At 47.4% G+C, this 18,301-nt stretch overlaps 1 protein-coding gene across 5 annotated transcripts; it reads right to left on the bottom strand.

Moving 5' to 3' along the window:
• Positions 1-1,357: 1,357 nt before the first annotated feature.
• On the bottom strand, positions 1,358-14,022 carry LOC140419517 (uncharacterized). Of its 5 annotated transcripts, none has more exons than XR_011945833.1 (3): positions 6,100-9,461; positions 3,042-4,818; positions 1,358-1,814 (listed from the first exon to the last, which is right to left on the bottom strand). XR_011945833.1 is itself a non-coding variant. In XM_072503415.1 (3 exons), exon 3 carries the CDS (start codon positions 4,261-4,263, stop codon positions 3,481-3,483), a length of 783 nt encoding a protein of 260 aa, XP_072359516.1. In that variant the 5' UTR covers positions 4,264-4,818; positions 6,100-9,026; positions 10,245-10,300; the 3' UTR covers positions 1,926-3,480. The 5 variants fall into 5 exon arrangements, 4 of the variants coding, with proteins under 4 accessions (XP_072359516.1, XP_072359519.1, XP_072359518.1 ...); XM_072503415.1 differs by lacking the exon at positions 1,358-1,814 and adding an exon at positions 10,245-10,300 and having other exon boundaries at positions 1,926-4,818; positions 6,100-9,026; XM_072503418.1 differs by lacking the exon at positions 1,358-1,814 and adding an exon at positions 10,245-10,300 and having other exon boundaries at positions 1,926-4,818; positions 8,947-9,026.
• Between the last annotated feature and the right edge of the window lie 4,279 nt (positions 14,023-18,301).

Raw genomic sequence — 18,301 nt, 5'->3', positions numbered from 1 at the left:
CTAGCTGATTAAAGCCTTCAGTTGGACTCCAACCTCGCTTTCGTGGTGATTGATCGTGCATCACTTTAATAAGGTAGATTTAAAAGGATGGAGCTCCGAATCAAGCCGGAGTGTCTGCAACTTAGCCCCCACGTGGCAAACTCCGCGGTAACCGTCAAGCACTGGCTGGCGTGTTTTAACGGATATCTCGGAACAGCCGAAAACACACCCATGGGAGAACAGAAATTGCAAGTCCTGCACTAAAGGGTGAGCCCGGAAATTTACACCCTCATCGAGGCCACGGACGACTTCGATGCTGCATTGGAGCTGCTAAAAGGACATTATATTCGCCGGGTAAACCAGGTCTACGCCCGACATCTGAGAGCAACGAGGCGACAAATCCCTGGGGAAATCGCTGGAAAAATTCTACCGTGCGCTCCTGGTGTTGGGGAGAAACTACAGCTGCCCGCAAGTTTCGGCGAGCGACCACACAGAACTTTTGATCTGGGGCGCTTTCATTGCAGGTATGCTGTCCTCCCAAATCCGCCAGCGATTGCTGGAGAAAGACACCCGAGACCTCAAGGGAGGCATGGGCCCTTGCAGGCTCCCTGGATGTGGCTTCCCGAAACGCCCGCACTAGCGTCCCCGACCATGCGGCAGCCCCCTGGGCAGCGTGGAACTCCCCTGCGGCCGACCCCAAGACATTTCCCATCCCCCCAACAAGCTTGTGCTGCAAGGCGGCCTGGCAACCCCGGGGGGCCCCGCTGCTACTTTTGCGGGCAGGCCAAGCACCCCCGGCAGCGCTGTCCGGCCCGCGCATCCACCTGCAAGGGATGCGGTAAAAAGGGCCACTTCGTGGTGGTATGCCAGGCCCGGGCGGTCGCTGCGGTCTCCGGTGGCAAATGCAGACCGCCACCACAACCCTCTCCACAGTCCCCATGCGGCCAGCGAGCGCCGCCATCTTCTTCCTCCAGGGCCACATGCGGCCCCCGGGTGCCGCCATTTTGTCCTGCGGACGCCACGTGCGATGCCTGGTGCCCGCCGGAGCCCCACGCACACCCCAGCCACCAGTCCCACCCTCCTTCCCACAGGTGCCCCCGTCCCAGGAGAATCGGTCCTTCCGTCGGCCCTGTCTAGGCCCCCCGCCTACAGTCGCACCCCGCAGACGCTCCCTTCTCAGGTCAACCGGTTTCCCCACCAGCGCCGTCCAGAGGTGTTGAAGCTGCCACAGAGATCGAGGCCACGCTCACAGAGTCACAGACGCCCGAGCCTCCACCGGAGTCACAACCGAAGCTTCGACGAGCACAGAGGACGACCAGGGCCTCCGATTGCTTCATTTTAAAGTTTATATAGTTAATTGTGAATCTGTAAATAGTTACGACAATAAGACAAAACGCTGTACGGAGGTATTATGGTACCTCCATAACTATAACTTCTACCACGTTACCATGTTGTAATATCAAGCCACCACCCCCGCCGGACTCTTTTTTAACAGGGGGTGAATGTGGTAGGCTGTGTAGAGGTATTACGGTTCTTGGTAATGCTGGAACACCATTGGTAGATATTGTATGTTTCCTATTGGTCAAGCAGTATGGTAGCTCTGCCCTGTAAGGCGGGTATAAGAGCCCATGCCGCCCAGCAGCCTTCTTTCTGTACCCGAGCTGCTGGGGGAAACATCTAGCTTATCAAAGCCTTCAGTTGGACTACAACCTCGCTTTAGTGGTCATTGATCGTGCATCACTCTCGAAATAATGGATGCATTGGTGGTCACCTTCCAGGATTTTATAGACGCTGGAACAAATCCTGCAGATTGGAGGGTGCCTTATGTAGTTCACCTATTTAAAACAAGAGATAGAGAGAAAACAGGGAATTATAGACCAGTAAGCCTGACATCGGTAGTGGGGAAAAGTCTCAAATCCATTGTCAAAGATTTTGTAGCAAAGCACTTATAATAATAATCTTTATTGCCACAAGTAGGCTTACATTAACACTGCAATGAAGTTCCTGTGAAAAGCCCTGAATCGTCACACTCTGACGCCTGTTCGGGTACAGAGGGAAAATTCAGAATGTCCAAATCAAAGAACAGCACGTCTTTTGAGATTTCTGGGAGGAAACCGGAGCGCCCGGAGGAAACCCACACAGACACGGAGAGAACATGCCGACTCCGCACAGACAGTGACCCAAGCCAGGAATCAAACCTTGGACCCTGGCGCTGTAAAGCAACAGTGCTACTGTTCAGTCCCACAAAACTTAGAAAACAGTGGCAGGACTGGACAGACTCAGCATTGATTTATGAAGGGGAAATCATGCTTGACAAATCTACTGGAATTCTTCGAAGGTGTAACTGGTAGAGTTAACGAGGAGGAGCCAGTGGATGTGGTATATTTGGACTTTCAGGTGGCTTTTGTCCCGCATAAGAGATTAGTGTGTAAAATAAAAGCACATGGAATTAGGCGCAGTGTGTTGATATGGATTAAAAAAACTGACAAGAAACAAAGAGTAGGAACGGATGGGTCTTTTTCAAATTGGCAGGCAGTGACTAGTGGGGTACCGCAGGGATCGGTGCTCAGGCCCCAGATATTCACAAGATATATTAATGATTTTTTAAAAAAATGTAAAGTACCCAATTCCTTTTTTCTAATTAAGGGGCAATTTAGTGTGGCCAATTCATCGACCCTGCACATCTTTGGGTTATGGGGTTGAGACCCACGGAGACACAGGAAGAACTTGGCTCCACATAGTCAGTGATCCGGGGCAGGGTTGAACACTAGTCCTCAGCGCCGTGAGGCAGCAGTGCTAACCACTGTGCCACCCTATATATTAACTATTTAGATGAGGGAACAAAATGAGATGGCAGACTATTATCTGAACGGCCATAGATTAGGAGAGGGGACTACGCAACGAGACCTGGGTATCCTCGTACACCAGTCACTGAAGGTACACATGCAGCTACAGCAGGTGTAAAGAAGGTAAATGCTATGCTAGCCTTCACCGCGAGCGGATTAGAGTACAGCAGCAGGAGTATCTTGCTGCAATTATACAGGGCCTTGGCGAGACCATACCTGGAATATTGTGTGCAGTTTTGGTCTCCTTATCTGAGGAATTATGTTCTTGCTCCAGAGGGAGTGCAGCGAAGGTAGGTGCAGGGTAGATGCAGGATAGATTTTCCCGATGGTGGGAGTGTACAGAACCAGAGGTCGCAGTCTGAGGACAGACCATTTAGACAGAGATCAGGAGAAATTTCTTCAACCAGAGAGTGGTGAGCCTGTGGAATTTGTTACTGGAGGAAATAGTTGAGGCCAATACATTGAATGTTTTCAAGAAGCAGTTAGATATAGCACTTTGGGCGAAGGGGATCAAAGGATATGGAGGGGAAAGCGGGATTAGGCTATGGAGTTGGATGATAAGCCATGATCATAATGAATGGCAGAGCAGGTGCCAAGGGCCAAACGATCTCTTCGTGCTCCTATTTTCGATGTTTCTATGTAATCCCTTCCCACACTAAGAGCAGGTGAATGGCCTCTCCCTAGTGTGAACTCGCTGGTGTTTCTGCAGACTGGATGACTGTGTGAATCCATTCCCACAGAGAGAGCAGGTGAACGGCCTCTCCCCAGTGTGAACTCGCTGGTGTGTCTGTAGGTTGGTTAACTGAGTGAATCCCTTCCCACACTGAGAGCAGGTGAACGGTCTCTCCCCAGTGTGAATGCGCTGATGTCTCAGCAAGGTGGATGAATCACTAAATCCCTTCCCACACTGAGAGCAGGTGAACGGTCTCTCCCCAGTGTGAACCCGTTGATGTCTCTGCAGGGTAGATAACTGAGTGAATCCCTTCCCACACTGAGAGCAGGTGAACGACCTCTCCCCAGTGTGAACTTGCTGGTGTCTCAGCAAGGTGAATGAATCAATGAATCCCTTCCCACACTGAGAGCAGGTGAACGGTCTCTCCCCAGTGTGAACTCGCTGGTGTGTCCGCAGGGTGGATAACTGAGTAAATCCCTTCCCACACTGAGAGCAGGTGTACGGTCTCTCCCCAGTGTGAACTCGCTGGTGTGTCCGCAGGGTGGATAACTGAATGAATCCCTTCCCACACTGAGAGCAGGTGAATGGCCTCTCCCCAGTATGAACTCGCTGATGTTTCCGCAGGGTGGATGAATCAATGAATCCTTTCCCACACTGAGAGCAGCTGAATGGCCTCTCCCCAGTGTGACTGCGGCGATGAATCTCCAGCACAGATGGGGCTCCGAATCCCTTCCCACAGTCCCCACATTTCCACGGTTTCTCCATGTTGTGAGTCTCCTCGTGTCTCTCCAGATTGGACAATCAGTGGAAGCCTCGTCTACACACAGAACATGTGCACTGTCTCTCCTCACTGTGAACGGTGTGTTGTTTTTTCAGGCTGTGTAACTGGTTTCAGCTCTTTGCACAGTCAGTTAGGGTCTGGTTTAGCACAGGGCTAAATCGCTGGTTTTGAAAGCAGACCAAGGCAGGCCAGCAGCACGGTTCAATTCCCGTACCAGCCTCCCCGAACAGGCGCCAGAATGTGGCGACTAGGGGCTTTTCACAGTAATTTCATTTGAAGCCTACTTGTGACAATAAGCGATTTTCATTTTCATTTCACTGGAACTCATTCACTCGGTTGTGTTGTGTGAGTCTTGGTGCTTTTCCAATCACATGCACGTTTAAAATCTTTTGAAGCCGACAGATCGGACAAACATTTCTCCTTCTCGCCGATGATATTCAGAGCCCGATGATATTCAGATCAGAAGGAATCGAGTGAGTTTGTCACATCGAGACATGATGTTTGAGATTTCTGTCTGTAATTCCTCCTCTTCCAATATCCTTCAAAAACAATTTACAACGGTCATCATTGTTAGTACACATTATTTACTCTCTTGTTCTCAAAAAGCTCTAAATCTCCATCTCACATTCTCCCTCCATTCTCACTCTGCTGTATCTAATATTCACCCTCCCAATTCTCCTGAAGGTGCTGATTCATGTTGATTGACAGATCCAAGCTCAGCTCACTGCTTCCTGACCAGGACACAGAGATTAGAATAGGAGTAAGAGTAGCCATTCAGCCCAACGAGTCTGCTCAACCATTCAATGAGATCCTTGGCCGATCGATCGCAACACCATTTTCCCCACACAATCCCCATATCCCTCGACATCTTCAATATCTAGAAACCGGTCAATATTTGCCTTGAACATACCTGATGACTGAGGCTCCACATTCCTCTGGAGTAGAGAATTCCAAAGCTTCACCACATCCTCGAGTGAATAAATCCCTCCTCATCTCAGCTTTCTCTCTATTTTCCTACCTGTTCCCCATAACTCTTAACTCCATTGTCAATAAAATATCTGTCAAACTTGTGCTTCAATATATTCAATGACCCCCAGATACAACTGGTCCCTGTGGAAGAGAAATCCAAAGACTAACAACCCTCTGAGGGAAGAGGTGACTGGAAATCTATAACATAGCCACGGTCCTTTATTACAAGATGAGAAATAATAATAAATTTACTTTATTACAAACTGTAAATAACATATCTAATCTGGACCATGCAACAACACTAGGCATATCTCTGTCCATTATTAATTTAATTGCCCTGAAATGCCAGCCATCTCCTGGGAAACCCACCCCTTTAATTGTGAACATTAGGAAAGAGACAATCCTTTTTTGAAATAAATTTAGAGTAACCAATTTTTTTTTTTTGCAATTAAGGTGCAATTTAGCGTGGCCAATCCACCTACCCTGCACATCTTTGAGCTGTGGAGCTGAGATCCATGCAGACACAGGGAGAATGTGCAAACTCCACACGGACAGTGACCCAGGGCCGGGATTGAACCCAGGTCCTTGGCCCTGTGAGGCAGCAGTGCTAAGTACCATGCTTTTTGTCAGTCAAATAAATGCGTCAACCTGTTAAGGCAATGTTTTTCAAACTTTGTTTCCGGGGATCCATTTTTAATCAACCGGCCAACCTTCGGGACCCAACCCGGCCGACCTTGACGACCCACGCCAGCTGACCTTTGCGACCCTCGCCGACTGACCTAGATGACCCACGCCGGCCGACCTTGATGACCCATGCTGGCCGATCTTCGCGACCCACCATTTTCCCTTACCTTGTTTGCAGCTGACAAAAGGGAGGAATCGCAATCGCATCCAAAGCCCGTGATGTCAATGTTCAGGGGGTGTGACCGACTCTCTGCCTCCCTTCAGACATGAAGAATACATAGAATAAAAAAAAAAATCTTCTGCATCTTTGATTGCGCAAATTCGCTGGCAACAGCCGGCTTTTTTTTTACAACTTCGGGGGGGGGCGGTTGTTTGATAAAGTTTCACAGGAAAAAAATGCAGAAACTGAAAATGTTTTAATCCTCTAGAAATTGGAGTTACATCACATTTCACCCAAACATTACGATTAAAAATGTTAAAAAATAAAAGACACTTAAAAATCAATCAGTTAATTGATAAAGCTTCCAAATACAACCTGCAGGCACTTGGAATGTTTAAAATCAAGATTTAAAACGCTGACATTCTTGGTTGAAGTTACAGCTGCGGTGAAACCATCGTTGGATCATTCGCCATTCTTGGAGAAAGAGACTTCCACTTCATCATTTAGCCATCTGGGATGGCCACTTCCAGAATACAAAATGGACGCTCGCAAAGAACATAGGGAACTGTGGACAATACTAGAAAACAAGTAGACACAGAGCCTGAATGCATATTTGGGAAACAGCTTCCAGACGGAATTGAAACTATGGGTCGATTAGCATATTGTTGGCCCATCTCCGGGAAACAAAGGAATGATACTCAGGTAACCGATACTATTACAGACATTCCAGTGCCAGTTCCCCAACCAAAAAGCACAAACAAAGCAGAGCCAACAGCCACCTAAGACACGCCCAGCCATCAGGGCACCCACCCCTTCATTTGTCAAGATCGAGAAGCGGCGCAATTAATTGGGACTAAGTTTAAGGCCCGCCTAAAAGCGCGCAAAGCCCCTCCAAGTATAAGAAGGAACCCCCACAAGAGAATCGCTCTCTTGGAATTGGCTCTCGAAGCGGAGAGACCCTTCCACCAGCATCACCAGTTCAAGGTCAACGCTCGCTATCAGACGGACGACCTTAGCTGTTCTCCTGTATACCTTCGAACCCAACAGCCTCAGATCCAAACAACAGCCATTGTTCCTCTGACTAAGTGGGCACCCGAAGTTAGGTATAGGCGTTAGCATTAGAGATAGTTTAGTTGGTAGTACTGTTGTGCATGAGTAGATCTTACTGTGTGTGTAAATAAATTATTAAAAGTTGGCTGCTGCGGGGTTGCAGACGGATTTGCGTGTTTGGGAGCGCCGTGAAGGACGGCTCCGTGGCCCTCCCGACACCTGCCCACAACCCACCCGCGGGTCGCGCCCCCGACTTTGACAATGCCTGTGTTAAGGAGACGGGTGGGGGAGTTGAAAACACTTTGTGGAGTCATGAACCTTCACGTAATTTTTTTTCTCCCAATTAAGGGGCGATTTACCGTGGTTCCAGGTTGGGCTCAAATCATTAATGAGGACAGTGATCTCTGGCAAGGAAGGAAACCCTGGCAGGTGGGCGGGGAAGATTCACAAACACCCGCTGGAGGCCCCAAATCCTCAATAAGACCCATTGATTTTATTGTCAGTCTGCAGACAGGAGTTGGAGAACTGAACCCAGGCAGAGGAGAGGGAGGGAGAAAACTGCGAGTGGAGGAAAGAGATGGGGAGATGGGTTTGGATTTCAGCCCAGGGAGGAGGGAGAGTGTGTGGGATGTGGCAAAATGTTCCAGAGAAACTAGAATTGTCTGTTCAGAATTTCTATCCTGGACTGACAGTGATGGCTGTATTTTTTTAATTTAAATTATTACAAAAAAAATTTAGAGCACCCAATTCTTCTTATTACCCCAATTAAAGAGTAATTTTAGCGTGGCCAATTCACCTACCTTGCACATCTTTTTGGATTGTGGGGGTGAGACCCGCGCAGACATGGGGAGATTGTGCAAACTCCATACGGACAGTGACCCAGGGCCGGGATCTAACCCGGGTCCTCGGCTAACCACTGCCCCTAGTGATGACTTTTGTAAACTCCTTTTACAGGATATTACAAGGGGAGGATTTACAGATGGAAACTCAAATCAAACTTCACATCAAGATTTAACAGAGTCACTCCATTCATCAGGACCTGAATATCATTGGCCTGTGAATGTGGAAGAAGAAATGTTTGTCTGTTCTGTCTGTAGGAAAAGATTTTCAAGATCAGTGTGACTGCAAAAATACCCGATACACACGCGACTCGAGTGAGTGTTCCAGTGAACTGACTGTGGAAAGAGCTTTAACCAGTCACACAGTCTGAAAAAACATTACACCATTCACAGCGGGGAGAGACCGTACACATGCTCTCTGTGGGGACAAGACATAAACTGATCGTCAACGTGGAGAGGGACAAGGACACCAGCAGCTTGCTGAAACCATGGAAATGTGGGGACTGTAGGAAGGGATTCAGATCCCCATGTGAGCTGGGGACTCATCACCGTAGTCACACCGGCGACAGACCATTCACCTGTTCTAAGTGTGGGAAGGGATTCACTCAGTTATCCGAGTGAGGATTCACCAAGATGTGGGAGCCGGCTGGTGAGGAAGCTTCAGGCTGCTCTGTGTAAGATAGGAGTTTGATTCGGGATGGTATACCCGCAAAGCTGCAGCTCGCATTGGACTTCCATTTTGAGACACTGGAGGAGGAGAACATCGTAAAACATGGACTGGAGTCCAGTTATCTGTATTGGACAAGATCTACGTTTCCTATGCGATGGGATGGGTGTTGTGATTTCCTCTATATAGTTTTGATATTTTCTGATAAAATCTGTTTTTCTGTTTGGGGTGAAGGGAGATTTTCTTTATGAAGCACAATGTAGACATATAGGGGGTGGGAGGGAGACGGGTTAGCTACCTGATGACTAAAGAACTGTTTTTGTTTTACTCTGAGTGTATGGGTACGTGTGTGGCAGCCATCTTGGGTGGACTCTTGGCCTGTACAAAAGATAAAGAAAAGCTGTTCAATAGCAGATTATAAAAGGATTATGGGACACAGATTTATGATTGTGAGCAAGATCTACAGGGGAGGTTTTACACAGTGAGTGGTAATGATCTGAACTCAATGTTTACACACAAAGGTCGATAATCTCCAGGTCCGAATGGTGCTGTCAGAATTTGATGTAAGGATTGGTTGTGAGTTTCCTGTCTGCAAACCCCTTTCTAAGCCCCTCTGAAAGAAGTTTACAAAGGCATCACTGTCAGTCCAGAAATGAAATTCAGGAAAGATAAATATTTCTCCTGGTTTGAGTTTGCGGTGTGTAAATCCTCCCCTACTAATCCCCTGTAAAAGGAGTTTCCAACATTAATCACTGTCAGACCAGGATAGAAATTCACAACATTCTCCCCTCCTGCTTCCTGGTCCAGGATGACCGCTCACCCCCCCCGCCCCCGCTGCACACTGTCCCTCTTGTCCTCAGCAGTCCCTTGATTGGAGGGTGTTGTCTACTCAGGGTTGGGAGTTTCTGCCTTGGGTCTTCATGTGACTGAACAGAGCTGCAGAGCTTTGGACACATGGGACAGAAGGTCCAATGAATCTTAGAATTTACAGTGCAGAAGGAGGCCATTCGGCCCATCGAGTCTGCACCGGCCCTTGGAAAGAGCACTCCATTTAAATACACACTTCCCAACCTATCCCCTCAACCCAGTAACCCCACCCAAACCATTTTGACATTAAGGGCAATTTAGCATGGCCACTCCACCTAACCTGCACATCTTTGGACTGTGGGAGGAAACCGGAGCACCCGGAGGAAACACACGGAGACAGTGAAATGAGAGTGAAATCCAGAGAGCAGGATTGGCTTCCTTTTCTTTCCACCTCTACCACCGCTTTGCATCATCAATAAGACATTGGGACTCAAAGACGAATCCAGTTTGATGGACAAGTTGTCTCCATTCTGAACAATGGGGAACAAGCTCCTCCCACTCATTGAATCATCGCCCCGACAAAGATGACAATCGCGCATGCGCCCTGATGCACATCCAATAAAGATGGCGGTCGTTACCCCGAGCCGAATTTGAGGAGCTGCAGCCCCGCTCGGTACAAACTGGGTCCCGTCAATATTTCCGCGGGTTGCGGCTTACAACAGCTTTATACAACGTTTTCGCCCACCGCCGCGATCTCTCGCTCCCTACATGTTGTTAAACGCCACTTACCAATTTCGGATCTCAAGAAGACGCCCTTCTGCTTTGTCATTACCCACACTGCGCATGCTTCAATCACAGCGGACCCCGCCGCTCCCGGTCGGTCCTCCAGACCCGCCCCCCTCTTCCTATTGGTCGGGAGCTGCCGTCAATCACCCGGACATTGTGACGGTTACAGATCGTGAGAGCGGCCACAGGCTCAGGCTGATTCGCTGATTGTCCAATAATAACAGTGAGAGTCTCAGTGGGACAATCAGACAATAATAGTGGAGATGGGCCCAGAGGAGAAACAGCAAAGGATTCACTCACTTTGAGAGTAACAAACACAGTGCCTGTTCCCATAATAAGAGTCAGGCTGCAGTGTGTGAGTGAACATATCATTGGATCCAATGTAGAATCATGGAATCCCCTCAGTGCAGAAGGAGGCCATTCGGCCCAGTGAGTCTGTAGCAACCCCCTGAAAGCGCAACTAACCTTAGCGAATTCCCCACCCTATCCCCACAACTCCTCCCAGTGACAATTTAACACAGCCAATCCATGTAACCTGCACATCTGTGGACTGTGGGAGAAAACCAGAGCATCCGGAGGAAATCTATGCAGACACAAAGAATGTACAAACTCCACATAGAGAGTGACCCAAGATCAGAATGAATCATAGAATCTACAGTGCAGAAGGAGACCATTCGGCCCATCGAGTCTGCACCGGCATTACCTGATCTGGCCAACTCACTGAAATGTGGTTAATTCTGAATTGCCTAGCAAGCCACTCAGTTTAAGGTCAATTAGGAATGGGCAACCCAGCTGGTTTGCCCATGACACTCACATCCCATAAAGAATAGAGAAAATCAAAGGGCTGTTTCCAGTGCCGGTTTCAAAGGAATCAGTACTGGCCCTTCACTCCTGGTTTACATCATTGATTTGAGAGTAAATGTGGGAACATGAATAAGATGTTTACCTGTGACACAAAAATGGTTAAACACTTGATAGTGAGGAAGAAAGCTGGAGGGAAAACAAGGCAAAGGATTACATGATAAATGGCAGGACAGGACTAGTTAGGCCAGAGCTAGATTCCTGTACACAGGAAGATTGCACTCGAGAGAGTAGAACAAAGAAAAGTACAGAACAGGAACAGGCCCTTCGGCCCGCCAAGCCTGTGCCTGTCCGTCTAAACTAAAATCTTCTACACTTCCTGGATCCGTATCCCTCTCTTCCCATCCTATTCATGTATTTGTCAAGATGCCCCTTAAATATCCCTGCTTCCACCACCTCCTCCGGCAGCGAGTTCCAGGCACCCAATACCCTCTGTGTAAAAAAAACTTGCCTCGTACATCTCCTCTAAACCTTGCCCCTCGCACCTTAAACCTGTGCCCCCTAGTAATTGACTCCTCTACCCTGGGAAAAAGCCTCTGACTATCCACTCTGTCTATGCCCCTCATAATTTTGTAGACCTCTATCAGGTCTCCCCTCAACCTCCATCATTCCAGTGAGAACAAACCGAGTTTATTCAACCGCTCCTCATAGCTAATGTTCTCCACACCAGGCAGCATCCTGGTAAATCTCTTCTGCACCCTCTCTAAAGCTTCCACTTCCTTCTGGTAGTGTGGCGACCAGAATTGAACACTATACTCCAAGTGTAGCCTAAATAAGGTTCTATACAGCTGCAACATGATTTGCCAATTCCTATACTCAATGCCCCGGCCAATGAAGGCAGTACAGAGGGGATTTACGAACATCAGCCAGAAATTGACAATGTTTGCTCTGAGGAAAGTTTGGATAAACTGGGGCTGTTTTCTTTGGAACAGAAAAGACTGAAGAGAGACCACAATGAAATTATGAAAAGCAGCCTGGCTAGCTCAGTCGGCAGAGCATGGGAGTCTTAATCCCAGGGCCGTGGGTTCAAGACCCATTCTGCGCGCTTCAGCTTCTTTAATCGGAGAACATGGAGCGGAACTGTTTTATGGGTGGCACAGTAGCACAGTGGTTAGCACTGATGCTTCACAGCACCAGGATCCCGGGATTCAATTCCCACTTGGGACACTATGTGCGGAGCCTGCACGTTCACCAGTGTCTGTATGGGTTTCCTGCCACAAGTCCCAAAAGACGTGCTTGTTAGGTGAATTGGACATTCTGAATTCTCCCTCTGCGTACCCGAATAGGTGCCAGAGTGTTACTACTAGGGGATTTTCACAGTAACTTAATTGCCGTGATAATGTAAGCCTACTTGTGACAATAATAAAGATTATTCTAAATGTATAAAATTCTGGGGGATCATGGTGGCACAGTGACTCTGTGCCTGTGTGCTGGGGACCCGGGTTTGATCCTGGCCCCGGGTCACAGTCTGTAAGGTGTTTGCACATTCTCCTATTGTCTGTGTGGGTTTCACCCCCACAACCCAAATTTGGGGCAGCACGGTAGCATTGTGGATAGCACAATTGCTTCACAGCTCCAGGGTCCCAGGTTCGATTCCGGATTGGGTCACTGTCTGTGCGGAGTCTGCACATCCTCCCGGTGTGTGCGTGGGTTTCCTCCGGGTGCTCCGGTTTCCTCCCACAGTCCAAAGATGTGCAGGTTAGGTGGATTGGCCATGTCAAATTGCCCTTAGTGTTGGGTGGGGTTACTGGGTTATGGGGATAGGGTGGAGGTGTTGACCTTGGGTAGGGTGCTCTTTCCAAGAGCCGGTGCAGACTCGATGGGCCGAATGGCCTCCTTCTGCACTGTAAATTCTATGACGATGTACAGGGTAGGTGGCTTGGCCAAATTAAATTGCCCCTTAATTGGAAAAATATATAAATTTATATATTTTTAAATTTCTGAGGGATCTAAATAGATTGGATAGGAAGGTCCAATTCCCTTTGGTTGAGGGATACATATAAAAGGGGGCCGAGATTTAGGGAAGGACTAGGAGGTTTAGAGGGTGGTGAGTATCTGTGACATGCTGCCGGAAATGATGGCAGAACCCCTCATAACATTTATAAAGTATTCAGATAGACATTTGAATTGATGTAACTTAAAAAGCTACATACCACAATCTGGAAATTGAGATTAGGCTGACTACCTATTTTGTAGCCACGATGAGCTGAATGAAATGCAATAGGAACAACAAACTTTAATAAAATCCGGGATAGTAACTCACTACTAACAAGGTCAGCATTTGCCCAGTTTAGCTGCCAAGTATGCTAATGCGGTCATTTTAAAATTTACCTGCATACATAAGAGTACAACAGCAAATTATTTAACTTCTCCAATGTGATCGGTGTAATTAGTCTCAAATTTAACCTGCAATGGTCATTATAAGTTTCCCAGTCACTCTGATATCTGAAATCTTTATCCACGGACAGAACAGACAAACCATTTTACCTCCCAATGATATTCAGGTCCTAATGAATCGAGTAAGTCTGTCAGATGATGATGTGATGTTTGGTTTGAAGTTCCCGTTGGTAAATCCTCCACTTCCTGAAGGAGTTTCCAAAGGACTTTCAGTCCAGGAGAGAAATTCACAAGATTCTCTCTTCCGGCTTCCGGGTCCAGGACGGCCGCACATGCGCCCTGCAGTACCTGAGAAAGAGGCGGCCGCGCAGGCGCCCTGCTGCACCTGAGACAGGTGGCGGCCGCGCAGGCGCCCTGCGGCATATCGACCCCGAAACAGATGACAGTCGTCAACAGGGACCGTTCAGAGAGAAAAACACCGATGCGGCCGCCCCATTCGGTACAAACACCGAACTGTATCAAACGTGCCTGAACCAATTTATCACCCCTAGGAACGTAACGGAATAATGGCGGATAAGCCTACCAGGAATGCCGGGCGAGAATGAATACGCCCTATCTCCATCACAGGAGCCAGAACGCGCAGGCGTCCGAATGTCCCGCCCCCGGAAGTCGCCTCTCTGTGGAGCATGCGCGGTGCTGCTCCGGGCTGAGCGCAGCCGCAGTGAGAGTGAGTGCGGCTCCCACAGGCTGAATGAGATCCGCAGCGAGCGGGGACAATGGTGAGAACCCAAACCCCCCAATAAGACCCATTGGTTTGATTGTCAGTCTGCAGACAGGAGCTGGAGAACTGAACCCAGGCAGAGGAGAGGGAGGGAGAAAAGCAAAGAGATGGTGAGATGGGTTTGGATTTCAGCCCAGGGAGAGTGTGTGGGACGGGGATTTACAGCTTTAGGGGACCAAAAGAGAGAAACTAGAATTGTCAGTTCAGAATTTCTACCCTGGATTGACAGCGATGGCTTTTGTAAACTCCTTTTACAGGATATTGGAAGTGGAGGATTGGCCGACAGAAAACTCAAACCAAATATCACATCGAAATCTGACAGTCACTCAATTGATTAAGAGCTCAATATCTTCATTCTTTGAATTTGGAAGGAGAAGTGTTTGTTCTGTTTCAGCAGTGTGACTGCAAAAGCACCGAGACCCACCCCCAATGAGAGTTTTCCAGTCCACTGACTGTGGAGAGAGTGTTAACCAGTCACACAGCCTCAAAAAAAGTATCATATCATTCACTGCAGGGAGAAATTAAACGCTTGTTTGTGTGTGGACAAAGCTTCAACCGGGAGAGACATAAAGACCCCTCACCATGGAAAAATTGTGGAAATGTGCAGACTGTGGGAAGGGATTCAGTTACGATTTTTCACAGTGCTCAGCAAAGGTTTATACCAACAAATAGGAAGGACGGTAGAAGGAGGGAAAATTGACCGTGGATATCTAAGGAAATAAGGGAGAGTATCAAATTGAAGGAAAAAGCATACAAAGTAGCAACGATTAGTGGGAGACTAGAGGTCTCGGAAATCTTTAGGGGGCAACAGAAAGCTACTAAAAAAGCTATAAAGAAGAGTAAGATAGATTATGAGAGTAAACTTGCTCAGAATATAAAAACAGATAGTAAAAGTTTCTACAAATATATAAAACAAAAAAGAGTGGCTAAGGTAAATATTGGTCCTTTAGAGGATGAGAAGGGAGATTTAATAATGGGGGATGAGGAAATGGCTGAATAACTGAACAGGTTTTTTGGGCGGTCTTCACAGAGGTAGAGATGGGCAAGCTAATGGGACTAAAGGTAGACAAGTCTCCTGGCCCTGATGGAATGCATCCCAGAGTGCTAAAAGAGATGGCTAGGGAAATTCCAAATGCACTAGTGATAATTTACCAAAATTCACTAGACTCTGGGGTGGTCCCGGCGGATTGGAAATTAGCAAACGTGACACCACTGTTTAAAAAAGGAGGTAGGCAGAAAGCGTGTAATTATAGGCTAGTGAACTTAACTTCGGTAGTAGGGAAGATGCTGGAATCTATCATCAAGGAAGAAATAGCGAGGCATCTGGATGGAAATTGTCCCATTGGACAGGTGCAGCATGGGTTCATAAATGGCAGGTCGTGCCTAACTAATTTAGTGGAATTTTTTGAGGACATTAGCAGTGCGGTAGATAACGGGGAGCCAATGGATGTGGTATATCTGGATTTCCAGAAAGTCTTTGACAAGGTGCCACACAAAAGGTTGCTGCATAAGATAAAGATGCATGGCATTCAGGGAAAAGTAGTAGCATGGATAGAGGATTGGTTAATTAATAGAAAGCAAAGAGTGGGGATTAATGGGTGTTTCTCTGGTTGGCAATCAGTAGCGAGTGGTGCCGCTCAGGGATCAGTGTTGGGCCCACAATTGTTCACAATTTACATAGATGATTTGGAGTTGGGGACCAAGGGCAATGTGTCCAAGTTTGCAGACGACACGAAGATGAGTGGTAAAGCAAAAAGTGCAGAGGATACTGGGAAGTCTGCAGAGGGATTTGGATAGGCTAAGTGAATGGGATAGGGTCTGGCAGATGGAATACAATGTTGACAAATGTGAGGTTATCCATTTTGGTAGGAATAACAGCAAAAGGGATTATTATTTAAATGATAAAATATTAAAACATGCTGCTGTGCAGAGACCTGGGTGTGCTAGTGCATGAGTCGCAAAAGGTTGGTTTACAAGTGCAACAGGTGATTAAGAAGGCAAATGGAATTTTGTCCTTCATTGCTAGAGGGATGGAGTTTAAGACTAGGGAGGTTATGCTGCAATTATATAAGGTGTTAGTGAAGAGCTGAAGGGGTTGGTTTACGAGGAGAGTTTGAGTAGACTGGGACTGTACTCATTGGAATTTAGAAGGATGAGGGGGGATCTTATAGAAACATATAAAATTATGAAGGGAATAGATAGGATAGATGCGGGCAGGTTGTTTCCACTGGCGGGTGAAAGCAGAACTAGGGTGCATAGCCTCAAAATAAAGGGAAGTAGATTTAGGACTGAGTTTAGGAGGAACTTCTTCACCCAAAGGGTTGTGAATCTATGGAATTCCTTTCCCAGTGAAGCAGTAGAGGCTCCTTCAGTAAATGTTTTTAAGATAAAGATAGATAGTTTTTTGAAGAATAAAGGGATTAAGGGTTATGGTGTTCGGGCCAGAATGTGGAGCTGAGTCCACTAAAGATCTGCCATGATCTCATTGAATGGTGGAGCAGGCTCGAGGGGCCAGATGGCCGACTCCTGCTCCTAGTTCTTATGTTCTTATGTACCCATCACAACTGGAAGTTCATCGTCGCAGTCACACTGGGATGAAACCGTTTGTCTGCTCCATTTGTGGGAAGGAATTCACCCATTCATTCAACCTTCTGACACACCAGCGAGTTCACACTGAGGAGAGGCCATTCACCTGCCCTGTTTGTGGGAAGGGATTCACTCGGTCATCCCACATTATGACTCATCAACTTGTTCACAATGATAAGAGACCATTTACATGTCCTGACTGTGAGAAGAGTTTTAAATGTACAAAGGATCTGTTGGCCCATCAACGTATTCACACTGGGGAGAGACCATTCTCCTGCTCCCTGTGTGGGAAAGGATTCATTCAGTCATCCCACCTGCAGACACATCAACTTGTTCACTCTGCTAACAACTCTTTTAACTGTCCTGACTATGAGAAGAGCTTTAAAAACAAAAAGGATTTACTAACACACCAATATGCTCACACTGGGGAGAGACCATTCACCTGCTCTGTGTGTGGGAAAGGATTCAGCCGTCCATCTGCCCTACTGAACCACCAGAGAATTCACACTGGGGAGAGGCCATTCACCTGCTCTGAATGTGGGAAGGGATTCACACGTTCTGACACATCAGCAGGTTCACAGTGAGAAGAGGCCATTCACTTGCTCAGTATGTGGGAAGGGATTCACTCGTTCATCCAACCTATTTAATCACCAGCGAGTTCACACTGGGGAGAGGCCATTCACCTGTTCTGTGTGTGGGAAGGGATTCAGCCAGTCATCCAACCTGCTGACACACCAGAGAGTTCACAGTGGCGAGAGGCCGTTCACTTGCTCCATATGTGGGAAGGAATTTTCTCATCTTATCTTCTGGAACATCATCGAGTTCACACTGGGAGCAGCCATTCAACTGCAATGTCTGAGGAAAGGGGTTTACTCACTCATCCCACCTGCTAACACACCAGCGAGTTCACAAGCGACTACAAGGTTTAGATTATACCCTGATTGATGCTGTTAATCATGTCCAGGACTGAATAATGTTCACTCTGACTGCCTTAATCTACTGATGAGGTTTATTATTCTGAATAAATGTGAAATAAATCTGCTTTGTTTGAAACATTGTGCAGATTTTTGTCTTTCCCATCTGAGTGTTGAACATCACCTGTCTTGAGCTCAGAAAGGACAATCTGGGGGAGGATCACACGGCAGGAACAGAACTTCAGCCTGGACACAGTCCTTCATGGTCACACTGAGAGGGATAAATGGCACTTTGGTCTTTCTCATCTCTCTTCACTGTCAGCAAAGTCTCCGTGTGGGTTAACCTTGAGGTGTGTAAGAAATATGTTCCAGCCACTCTCTTCCACATCTCAGAACCCCTAGACACGGAACAGAAGTCTCCTTTACAACTGTGTTCAGAGTCGGGAAGAACAATGGTGAATGCTGGAAATGTAATAATAATAATTGCTTATACATGTAGGCTTCAATGAAGTTACTGTGAAAAGCCCCTAGTCACCACATTCCGGTGCCTGTTCAGGGAGGCCGGTACGGGAATTAAACCC

This window comes from Scyliorhinus torazame, chromosome 5 (genome assembly GCF_047496885.1).
Source record: "Scyliorhinus torazame isolate Kashiwa2021f chromosome 5, sScyTor2.1, whole genome shotgun sequence".
NCBI lineage: Eukaryota > Metazoa > Chordata > Chondrichthyes > Carcharhiniformes > Scyliorhinidae > Scyliorhinus > Scyliorhinus torazame.
The sequence above is the reverse complement of the archived record's forward strand: the minus strand, read 5'-3'. Positions and strand labels throughout refer to the sequence as shown.